The sequence below is a fragment of the Symphodus melops genome, assembly GCF_947650265.1.
Source record: "Symphodus melops genome assembly, chromosome: 5".
NCBI lineage: Eukaryota > Metazoa > Chordata > Actinopteri > Labriformes > Labridae > Symphodus > Symphodus melops.
This window is the reverse complement of record NC_136695.1, coordinates 864,496-877,003: the sequence shown is the minus strand read 5'-3', so window position 1 is coordinate 877,003 and position 12,508 is coordinate 864,496. Positions and strand designations below refer to the sequence as shown.

Below are 12,508 nucleotides of genomic sequence, written 5' to 3'. Positions count from 1 at the left end.
GGGGGGGGGGTTGAGAGGTACCGGCTAGACATAGTCGGGTTCACCTCCACGCACGGCTTGGGCTCTAGAACCCAGCTCCTCTAGAGGGGCTGGACTCTCTACTTCTCTGGAGTTGCCCGCGGTGAGAGGCGGCGGGCTGGTGTGGGCTTGCTCATAGCCCCACAGCTCAGCCGCCAGGTGTTGGAGTTCACCCCAGGTGTTGGAGTTCACCCCGGCGCCTTCGGGTAGGGGACAGGTCTCTAACAGTCGTTTCGGCATACGGCACGAACGGCAGTGTGGACTACCCGGCCTTCTTGGAGTCCCTGGGAGGGGTGCTGGACAGTGCTCCGACTGGGGACTCCATTGTTCTACTGGGGGACTTCAATGCTCACGTGGGCAGCAACAGTGAGATCTGGAGGGGGGTGATTGGGAGGAACGGCCTCCCTGATCTTAAACAGAGTGGTGTTCTGTTATTGGACTTCTGTGCCAGTCACAGTTTGTCCATAACAAACACCATGTTCTAGCACAGGGATGTCCATAAGTGCACGTGGCACCAGGACTCCCTAGGCCGGAGGTCGATGATAGACTTTGTGGTCGTGTCATCTGACCTCCGGCCGTGTGTCTCGGACACTCGCGTGAAGAGAGGGGCTGAGCTGTCAACTGATCACCACCTGGTGGTGAGTTGGATGTGCTGTTAGCGAGGTCTTCAACTCCCACCTCTGGACGAGCTTTTCACAGATCCCTGGGGGAGGCTGGAGACATTGAGTCCGAATGGTCCGGTTGTGCTTATAACTTTTATGTACAGAATTTCTAGGGGCCGGAGGGGGTCCGGTGCGGTGTCTGCAGTCATGCGGTCGCTGTATCGGTCCGTCGTGGTGAAGAAGGAGATAACCTGAAAGGTGAGGCTCTCGATTTACCGGTCGATCTTCGTTCCTACCCTCACCTATGGTCATGAGCTTTGGGTCAGGACTGAAAGAACGAGATCTCGGATACAAGCGGCTGTCATGGGCTTCCTCCGTAGGGTGGCTGGGCGCACCCTTAGAGATAGGGTGAGGAGCTCGGTCACCAGGGAGGAGCTCGGAGTAGAGCCGCTACTCCTTCACATCGAGAGGAGTCAGTTGAGGTGGTTCAGGCATCTGGTCCAGATGCCCCCTGGACGCCTCCCTAGGGAGGTGTTCTGGGCATGTCCCTCCGGGAGGAGGCCTCGGGGTAGACCCAGGACACGCTGGAGAGACTATGTCTCTCGGCTGGCTTGGGAACGCCTCGGGGTCCCACCGGAAGAGCTGGAGGAGGTGTCTGGGGCGAGGGAAGTCTGGGTGTCTCTGCTTAGACTGCTGCCCCGCGACCCGGCCCGGATAAGAATCAGAAAATGATGGATGTTTATATTTTTTACAATTACAAAGAAAAAAATCTGATACTAGGTGATTATATTGTTGAATGCAGCAGGTTGAGTCCAAGTCTCATATAAATGATATGTAAGATAGAAAATAGGTGTAAGAGCCATTTTTTGTGTTAAGGATGAACTGTGGTTTTCATGTCACTAGGTGTCACTATTGGGTTGCTTAACGCAGCCTGTATGAGTATGACGTTTGTCATTAGACAGGATGTTGTTGTTTGACCCCGGAAGGGCTCATGGTTTTTGACCGCTGAAGCGGCATAGAGTACGGAAGGACCGGCTGTGTGTGATCTGTATGTATGGATTTATGATCGATCACAACCGGTTGGACAGTGTTTCTTTGGACATGGTGCTTCCTATTAAATGTAACGTGGAAACGAAAGAATGACGCGTCTGAAGGAAAGTTATTTGACGCAACACACACGGAAACAGCGCGTCATCCACCTCACTCCTGGGAGTTAAACAAACAACAAAAGCTTAGTATTGGATTAAGCTTCTACAATAGGAGACGGAATGTATTTGGAATAGCAATTAAATGTTTTCTTATATATATTATAGAAAACAATCATATTGTGTCTTGTTGTTTAGTCTTATTTTGTTGCACCTGTTTGGGGCTGGTGACAGCAGAGGGTCAATTGAAAAGTCAAATAAATTGTTTTTGTGTTTAGATGAAAATGACATGTTAATGATTGGTGTTTTACCTAAAAAATGACAGACTTTGATGTACATACATTTTGAATTTTCATTTCATTTCAGCAGTGAGTCAGTGACACGCGTGTTATTAGTGTGATTCTATGCAGCTGTGATCTGTGTGCAGGAGGGCTGGTGTGCATGGTGAGAGGGGAATACAAAGGAGCAGAGCACGACATGTACCAGTGTGACCTGGAGAGGGAGCTGCAGCTGATGGAGGACGAGGGGCTGTGGAGTCATGTGGCTGTCGACCACACAGATAGGTACGTGATGGACATTCTCCAGCAGGGGGAGCTGTTCATCCGCGGGACGGTCTATCTGTACAAGAAGACAAAGTTACATAAGGAGTAAAGTCTGCTCTCTGTCAAGTCTTGAGAAAACGTGTTGAGAATAATATAAATGAAACTGATTCTGAGAATTGTTGCTGTCCAAATAAAGATTGATTGAAGAAGTGTATCCATCCATGCTCACTGAGATCAAGTGTCAGAAATGACAGTGAAGCAGAAACACCTCAGTGACCTGAAGAAACAGCTCGGGTTACGCACACTTTGTTTTTTATGTTTATAAACCCGAGTGAAACTAACAAACCATTTACATGTTTCACAAGATGTTCCTGAAGGCAACATATTTTAGAATAAACATATTCAGGTAATGATGCACATGAAATGTTTTTGTATGTTGTTGTTGTTTGGTCCAAAACTTTAAAAAAAATAGCCCTCAGCATCTAGCATCATGTATGAAGATCCTTACAAGTCGGTTTGACCCATTAATCCAAGATGGCCACCCTCTAACCAGATGAAATATGTCAATAAAAGACACCAAATATGGTGGTAAATGTATTACAGATGTGTCTGTGTCTCTTTGTGTGTGTGTGTGTGTGTGTGTGTACTGTGTGGGAGGGGCTTCTGTTGAGGTTTACTGACCCTTTTTGAAAATGGTTTGAAGTCCCCTGACGTCACACTTGTAATCCCGAGGCTAATGTGAGAATCAAAATGGTGTTTTTGGTCATTATAGTGTTTGTTGACATTTCTCTCATATATTTAATAACACACTGTCACATCCCCAGGTCAAGTGTCACGTTTTAGTTCTGTTTACCTCATGTTTCATGTCATGCGTTTGTATTTTACTTTGATCACTCACCCTGTGATTCGTTTCTGGTCTGTGGCTGCATACCCTTCCCTCAGTGTTTCCCGCTCTGCTGATTACCTGATTTGTCTCACCTGTGTCCTGCATTGTTGTGGTAGCATACTAATGTTAGCGCTCTTTTGTTAGCTTGTTGCTTCAATCACCTGTGTCCTGCATTTTTGTGCTAGCATAGTAATGTTAGCGCTCTTTTGTTAGCTTGTTGCTTCAATCACCTGTGTCCTGCATTGTTGTGTTCGCATGCTAATGTTAGTGTTCTTTAGTTAGCTTATTGCTTCAATCACCTGTGTCCTGCATTGCTGTGTTAGCATGCTAATGTTAGTGCTCTTTAGTTAGCTGGTAGCTTCAATCACCTGTGTCCTGCATTGTTGTGTTAGCATACTAATGTTAGCGCTCTTTAGTTAGCTTGTTGCTTCAGTCACCTGTGTCCTGCATTGTTGTGTTGGCATACTAATGTTAGCGCTCTTTAGTTAGCTTGTTGCTTCAGTCACCTGTGTCCTGCATTGTTGTGTTAGCATACTAATGTTAGTGCTCTTTAGTTAGCTTGTTGCTTCAGTCACCTGTGTCCTGCATTGTTGTGTTAGCATACTAATGTTAGTGCTCTTTAGTTAGCTTGTTGCTTCAATCACCCGTGTCCTGCATTGTAGTGTTAGCATGCTAATGTTAGTGCTCTTTAGTTAGCTGGTAGCTTCAATCACCTGTGTCCTGCATTGTAGTGTTAGCATGCTAATATTAGCGCTCTTTAGTTAGCTGGTAGCTTCAATCACTTGTGTCCTGCATCATAGTGTTAGCATGCTACTGTCAGCGCTCTTTAGTTAGCTGGTAGCTTCAATCACCCGTGTCCTGCATTGTAGTGTTAGCATGCTAATGTTAGCTCTCTGTAGTTAGCTGGTAGCTTCATGTAAACTGACACAGAATGATCTATCAGTGAGTATGTTCTTCTTCTTCTTGACTCAAACAGCTTTTATACACAAGGGGAGGAGCCGGCCGTCCCGTCCATGTAAACACAGCTCTGACAACAACACAGCCAGCAGGACTCCAGCTTCTCCCTCACTGGAGACAGTTTGGAGAGATGTGACTCATCTCATTCTACATCTCACACATGAGCAAAAGAGCGAGGGTACACGAAGTGGACCGCCTTCATTCAGGAGAACTTCCAGAGTGTTCTGTCTGTATCTGACTAACATGACTCAGAATAAGATACAGTCGGTGAAGTAGCTGTCACGCTCTCCGTGTTGTGCAGAGACGGACTCGACTGCATGTCCCTTCTTTCTGGAGTCCACCTGTTTGTTCACTGAGCACACGTCATTTCAACATAAAGCATGCTGTTTTTTGACGTTATGTACCAGAGGTAATCATGCTCATGCCAGTTCGTCCTGGACCGGAGGGCCATTGGGGGGATGGAGCTCTTAAACAGTACGGGACAACTTGTGAGTACAAATATTAAAGAAGTTTATGAACACGATGTGCATGTTGTTTATTTGCCTTCTTTGCATGTTTGAAACCTTACAGGTGAACCCTTTATCCAGAACCTGCTGTTAAACTCTACTGCAGTGACTTTTGGTAAAGGTACATGGCTCCAACCAGGAACTTCTCCATATCATCTTCTTCATGAAACACATCTCTCATGTAGTCGTTCATGTCTTTGGACGCCACACGAGTCCACAGTCCCTCCTTCTCCATCAGCTGCAGCTCTCGCTTCATCGCTGACTTGTAATCTTCTCCCAGCTCCGTCTGTGGGTCCACCCTCGACATGCAGACGAAACCGCCTGGAGGAGAACAAACATTACAGGAGAAGACACGGATACATTCACCGATCAGACAAACAAGAGTTCAGGAGAGCTTGAAATGTCCTTCAAGATTAAAGACCTGCGTCCTCAGACCACGCCCATCTGTCTCAAAGAGCTTCTCAGCAGCGGTCCTTGTTGCTAGGTTAGCAAAGTTACCTTGTGATTCTCCCTGTAGCTTCTGTTATGTGTGTTTCAGCTCTGTGAGTTTGATATTTACTTGATATTTACAGCAGCTCGTCACCTGAAACTGCTAGCTCCAAAAGATGAGGCAGACTACACCTCCTCCGCCATTGTTGTTGACAAAACTGACGTTACAAGTCCCGCCCACCCTTTGATTATGATTGGGCAGTGAGGGCGAAAAAACATCGTCTGAGAGCAGCAACAAAGGGTTGATGGCTCTCAGGACGACGGACCCTAACTCCATGAGTTAATACTGATGGACTCTGCAGCAGCCTCTACCATCAGTGTGTGAATGTGTATGAATGGATGAGTTAATACTGATGGACTCTTTACTCTGCAGCAGCCTCTACCATCAGTGTGTGAATGTGTATGAATGGATGAGTTAATACTGATGGACTCTGCAGCAGCCTCTACCATCAGTGTGTGAATGTGTATGAATGGATGAGTTCATACTGATGGACTCTTTACTCTGCAGCAGCCTCTACCATCAGTGTGTGAATGTGTTTGAATGGATGAGTTAATACTGATGGACTCTTTACTCTGCAGCAGCCTCTACCATCAGAGTATGAATGGATGAGTTATTACTGATGGACTCTTTACTCTGCAGCAGCCTCTACCATCAGTGTGTGAATGTGTATGAATGGATGAGTTAATACTGATGGACTCTTTACTCTGCAGCAGCCTCTACCATCAGTGTGTGAATGTATATGAATGGATGAGTTAATACTGATGGACTCTTTACTCTGCAGCAGCCTCTACCATCAGTGTGTGAATGTGTATGAATGGATGAGTTAATACTGATGGACTCTTTACTCTGCAGCAGCCTCTACCATCAGTGTGTGAATGTGTATGAATGGATGAGTTAATACTGATGGACTCTTTACTCTGCAGCAGCCTCTACCATCAGTGTGTGAATGTGTATGAATGGATGAGTTCATACTGATGGACTCTTTACTCTGCAGCAGCCTCTACCATCAGTGTGTGAATGTGTATGAATGGATGAGTTAATACTGATGGACTCTGCAGCAGCCTCTACCATCAGTGTGTGAATGTGTATGAATGGATGAGTTCATACTGATGGACTCTTTACTCGGCAGCAGCCTCTACCATCAGTGTGTGAATGTGTATGAATGGATGAGTTAATACTGATGGACTCTGCAGCAGCCTCTACCATCAGTGTGTGAATGTGTATGAATGGATGAGTTCATACTGATGGACTCTTTACTCTGCAGCAGCCTCTACCATCAGTGTGTGAATGTGTATGAATGGATGAGTTTATACTGATGGACTCTGCAGCAGCCTCTACCATCAGTGTGTGAATGTGTATGAATGGATGAGTTCATACTGATGGACTCTGCAGCAGCCTCTACCATCAGTGTGTGAATGTGTATGAATGGATGAGTTAATACTGATGGACTCTTTAGTCTGCAGCAGCCTCTACCATCAGTGTGTGAATGTGTATGAATGGATGAGTTCATACTGATTATTATTACTTGATGCGGTCTGTTCAGAGGGGATCATGTCGGCTCATGCTCAGGTGTTTGTTACCTGGTTTTGTAGCTTGGCAGAGCTCCCTGATGACACTGACGGGAGCATGCTCGTGACGTAACGCACCAACAATCACCACCAAGTCAAAAACTCCTGGAACATGTAGAGAAGGTGTCAGGTTGCTTCAGTCCAATTCTGTGTGTGTGTGATGGATCAGAGTGTGTATGAGGTGTGAGTGGAGTGTACCAGTCTGTGCAGGCAGGGGTTCAGTTCCCAGTAAGGCCTGTCTGAGGTCCTGATAGAGGCCGGTCTGAGCAGCTAGCTCCAGCATTCCTTTACTGCCGTCCACTCCCACAAAGTTCCTGAAGCCCACTTCAGTCATCTGAACACAAGAAGAGGAGGAGGTTAACAGTGTGTCCTCTGGGAGAGAGAGGGGGAGCAGAGAGAGGAAGTCCACACAGACAATCCAGACTGTTCATTGATCAAACGTGATGAAACAGATTCAGTACCGGTGAAGGTTAGTGATCCAGGTAGACCGGGGACCATAACAGACCTGTTCAGCATTGTCATGATCGCACAATATAAACCTTCGATATGACTTCAGTTGGCCTGTCAACAAGTCGGATTTAATTGCAATTAATGCCTGAATTTAAAAAGTTTATCACCATTTATTGCAGTTTAATTGCATGTCTGATATAGCATTAATTTGAATTCCAAAATATTTAACATTTGTATTTTTGAACTTTGGTAAGCTGATGAGCCGTATAGAACTCTGACCCCTGACCGGTCAGCTGAGCTGTCTCAGAGTTAAAGATGCCGCTTCGTCCTTCTCTTACATCCCGTCTCTGGTTGGTTCCTGCTGGCGTCATACGTCCCTCCACCTCCCCATCAACGCCACAAATCCTCCTCCAGCAGTTCTTCTTCTTCTTCAGCTTCACTGCCTCCAGGGACTCCATTATCTCGCTGATATCGTAATAAATCATTTTCTTGATTGAGCCGTCTCTCCTGTTTGGAACCAGTCCTAGACTCTCAGTGATGTTTCACTCACCAGTTTGGCGACCAATCCAGATCCACAGGCGACGTCCAACACCTGAACGTCTTCACGACTCCCAGAGTAGTTAGCATTCAGGAAATCCACCACCATGTTCGGAGCTCTGTATCTAATGAGCTTTGAGTCCTGTTGATGAGACGTGGTAGCATGCAGGGAGACAGAACGTGAGAGGTTCATTGTTATTTTGCTTGTCTTTTGTCAGTGAACGTCTCGTTAGACCGAGGTTTTTTACGCTGACGCCTCGTTCACATGTGCGAAGAACGATGCGTTCACTGACCTGCTCGTAAGTCTGAGCCCAGCGGTCGTAGAAGTTTGTCGTCTGCTGGGAATCAAAACCTTCCCAGCATTGAAGGAAGGACTTGACGTCGTCTATATTTCTGCTGCAGCCGGACATGATGACGACTTCACACCTGACAGAGGGACACATGGAGCATGTTCTAATCATGGAGAGGCTAAGAAGAGGTCAAGCTGCAAACATTCATCCAGTTTCAAAAGTAATACGAGTGATACTATCAGGTCTGAAGCAGTCAGAAAGACTGTCTCAAAAACAAGCCAGCAGTGTTGCCAGATCTGGTGAGAGAAACAAGCAACCAGCTCTATGAAAATAAGGCAAGGCAAGTTTATTTATACAGCACTGTTCAGACACAAGGCAACTCACACAGAGCTTTACAGACATAGAAACATAAAAACATTCAAACAGAGCTTCAGGAAAGAATGCAAAATACATCATTAAAAGACGGGATGAAAGTGAAAATACTCGATACAGGAACAACTGTTAAAACTATTAAAAAAGGCAGAATGTGTTGCAGTAAGGCAGACAGTATATTTCTAATGTTCAGCCTGAGTGAATAATATAGTTTTAAGGCCTGATTTAAAGGAGTTGAGTGTGCCAGCAGTCCTCAGGTGTTCAGGGAGTTTGTTCCACAGTTGAGGAGCGTAGTGACTAAACACTGCTTCACCTTGTTTGGTTCTGACTCTGGGAACACTGAGTAAACCTCTTCCTGAGGACCTGAGCGGTCTGGATGTTTTATATTCTATAAGTAGATCTGACATGTACTTAGGGCCAAGACCATTTAATGCTTTATAGACCAGTAGTCAGATTTTAAAGTCGATCCTCTGACACACAGGCAGCCAGTGATTGAAGCACAGGTGTAATGTGCTCCACCCTCTTTGTGTTGGTGAGGACTCTGGCTGCTGCGTTCTGGATCAGCTGCAGCTGTCGGACAGATTTTTTACTAAGGCCTGTAAACACACCGTTACAATAATCCAGCCTGCTGAAAATAAAAGCATGAACAAGTTTCTCTGAATCTTGTTTGGTCAGAAAACTCTTGATTCTTGCAATATTTTTCAAATGGTAATAAGCTGATTTTGTTACCATCTTAATGTGGTTGTTGAATTTGAGGTCTGAGTCCATAATCACACCAAGATTTCTGGCTTGATTTGTTGTTCTTAAGGACATGGATTCAAGACGAGTGCTGACCTCTGACCTTTCCTCTTTAGGGCCAAAAACAATCACCTCAGTCTTTTCTGGGTTCAGTTGTAAAAAGTTCTGACACATCCACTCAGTGATTTCGTTGATGCACTTGCTCAGTGAGTATAAGGCACTATGGTCATTTGTTGACACTGATATATAGAGCTGTGTGTCATCTGCATAATTATGATAGGAAACGTTGTAATATTCCATGATCTGAACGAGAGGGAGCATGTAGATGTTAAATAAAAGCGGCCCAAGGATGGAACCTTGAGGAACTCCACAGGTGATCTTCACATGCTCAGATTCATAATTACCAACAGACACAGTGTAGACCCTGTCCCTGTAGATCCCGTCCCTGTAGACCCTGTCCCTGTAGACCCTGTCCTGCAAGTAAGATTTAAACCAATTTAAGGCAGTTCCAGAAACTCCAAGCCAGTTTTGAAGTCTGTCCAGCAGTTTGTTATGGTCCACCGTATCAAATGCAGCACAAAGATCCAGTAGCACTAAGACTGAGACTTTAGATGCATCACTGTTCACATAGATATCATTTAGCACTTTGATAAGTCTCAGTGCTGTGCTTTGACCTGAATCCAGACTGAAAAACACTGAAGTATTTATTTTGTACCATAAAAGTGTTAAGTTGCACAAACACTGTTTTTTTCGATTATGATTAATGAATTATTATTCATTAGATATGGGTCTATAGTTATTAATTGATAAAGCAACCAGATTACTCTTTTTTAGGAGGGGTTTAATCACTGCTGTCTTTAGCGACTTAGGAAAAGTGCCTGTCTGTAGAGAGCTGTTAACTATCTGCAATACATCTGGTGCAACACAGTTAAAGACATGTTTTAAAAAGCTTGTGGGCAGAATGTGGAGGCTGCATGTAGTGGACCTGAGGTGTTGAACTATGTCTGTTAATGCTACTGGATCTAGAAGGTGAAAATGTACCAGGTTAGCTAAAGTGTTTTCATGAGGAGGTACAGGAGTTACAGTCAGGCTGCCTGTAGTAGACTCACTGACTGTCTGTCTAATCTGTTCAATCTTTTTGGTGAAGTGCGATGCAAAATCATTGCATGCCTTTACAGAAAACAGTTCAGCAGGAACTGATGCTGAGGGGTTGGTCAGCCTGTCCACGACAGTAAACAAAGTCCGAGCATTGTTGCTGTGCTTGTTGATTATCTCAGAGAAGAAGGACTGTCTGGCCCTTTTGAGTTCTAAGTTATATAAGCGGAGCGCCTCTTTAAAGATGTCATAATGAACCTGGAGTTTACTTTTTCTCCACCTGCGCTCAGCTTGTCTACAATATTTTTTCTTTGTTATAACAAGTGTCCCATTCCTCCAATGGGGCTTTCTCTTTACACAGACAGCTTTGGCCTCGACTGGTGCAACGGCATCAATAATATTTAGAACTTTAGCGCTGAACTTATCTACAAGGTCTTTGACAGGAGCTGAGTGTAGAGCTGGTGTGTTAGTGAATGCCTCAGTGAAGAGTGTGCATGTGTTGTCATCAATGTAACGTTTTCTGATCAGCTCTGTTTTGCCTTCTCTGCAGTCAGCCAAGATGGAAGCTTTAAAGGAAACACAATAGTGATCAGAGATGGAAACATCATTCACTACAACATCAGAAACCATTAGACCTCCTGAAATGACCAAGTCCAGAGTGTGTCCCTTGTTATGTGTTGGATTTGTTACATGCTGGGAAAGATCGAAGTTTTCCAAGATGTTTATAAGTTCTTTCACACTGTTATCTCTTGGACTGTCTAAATGAATGTTGAAATCACCCACTATAACAACACAGTCATAATCAATACACACAGCAGACAGTAGTTTGTTGAGGTCATTCAGTTTGCGTTATACTTTGGTGGCCTGTAGATAGTGACTAATATTGCACAACAGGGTGAGCTCAGCTGGAGTGCAATGTGTTCAAAAGAGCAGAATTTCCCATATGACAACTGTTTGCATTGGTACTTGTTATTGTACAGAGCAGCTACTCCACCTCCTCTCCTCGACTCTCTAACCTCACTGATAAAATTAAAGTTTGGAGGAGCTGTTTCAATAAGTGCTGCTGCACTGCTGTTCTCATTTAACCAAGTTTCAGTTAAAAACATAAAATCCAAATTCTCTTCGATTGTGAGATCATTAATTAAAAGGGACTTGCCTGATAGAGATCTAACATTTAGTAGAGCAAATTGTCACATGCTGTGAACTTTGCTAGATTCACACTGTGGCTGACACACAACTGGAATCAAGTTAGATAGAGTGACTGTACGTTTTAATCTACTGATGTACTTTGCGCCGTGTCACCAGCTATTTGAGATAACTGGCATGTTAACAACTTCCGGGACAAAGGACCCTGGCTTTTCCCTGGAGATGTCAGGCTTAGCATTTGCCTTAAAACCTGGACCCAGAACACATCAGTACACACACTCTTTTGGGCTCTTATTGGGAGACTGGTGTAGGTTCAGATCTAGCTTTGGAAGGGGTACAGGTGGGGCTCGTCTGCGCGGAGGTTGTGGAGGGGGGCCGGGTTGTTGTTGGGGAACTAGGGGGGTTAGGAACCCAGGTCGGAGGGGAGTGAGTCTGGTACCAGTGTTGACAAGTTTGTTCATTTGTTCAGTAAACTCCAACATGGGGGAGGAGGGGGAGGGGATACCCGGTGAAGATGATGAACTGGGTGGAGTTTGGGCAGGTGGAGTTGGCTTTCCTTGTAGCTTTCTGACTTCTGACTTCTTGTCAGGTCGTACCCTTCTCTGTGGGTTCAGAGGGTTGTCCAGGTGTCCAGTTGGAAATTCTGGGTCTTGCATTAGAGGAAGAAATTGATTTTGTAACTCCACAGCCGCTGGTATTGGAGCCTTGTTGGTAATCTTCCCTTTAGCCTTTATCCACGGCTGTGTCTTCCTCTGCACCGGTGTTGAGGAGGCAGATACCGCGGGCCAGCCTGTAGCATCACAGATCTCTGGGCGCTGGGTTCTACCAGTTGGACGTCTCCATGTGGCAGCTGGTGCACTCTTTGGTTTTGCCCCGAGAGCATTCCAGGGAGGATTGATAGTGGCAGATTTGTTACCTTTTGCACAGCCCCTCTGTTTGGTGGGAGCTGTATCAGAGCTCATTAGCTGAATGTTAGCATTCTCCAGTCTGTTGTTTTGAATCAACGGAAGAGTGCTGTCGTTTTCGCAGGGTCCATTCACTTCTGCGTTTATTTCTAAACGTTGAACTTTATTCTCCAAAACTGCGACCTGCTGCAGCAGTTTGTGGAGGTCATCAGTGGAGAAAGGAGGCATCTCGGTACTGGTTAGCTTTAGCTGACAGTAGGC

The 12,508-nt window shown here is 45.2% G+C and overlaps 1 protein-coding gene across 1 annotated transcript in view; it reads right to left on the bottom strand.

Annotated features, from left to right (window-relative positions):
* Nucleotides 1–4,674: 4,674 nt before the first annotated feature.
* Nucleotides 4,675–12,508, bottom strand: part of LOC306823841 (methyltransferase-like protein 27) — an 11,141-nt gene continuing 3,307 nt past the window's right edge. Inside the window, exons 2-6 of the mRNA XM_079343704.1 lie at nt 7,995–8,127; nt 7,715–7,843; nt 6,913–7,048; nt 6,727–6,819; nt 4,675–4,977 (exon numbers count right to left, since the gene is read on the bottom strand). Of these exons, the coding sequence (XP_079199830.1) occupies nt 4,754–4,977; nt 6,727–6,819; nt 6,913–7,048; nt 7,715–7,843; nt 7,995–8,111 (699 nt within the window). The 5' untranslated portion in view covers nt 8,112–8,127 and the 3' untranslated portion in view covers nt 4,675–4,753. The remainder of the gene's footprint in view (nt 4,978–6,726; nt 6,820–6,912; nt 7,049–7,714; nt 7,844–7,994; nt 8,128–12,508) is intronic.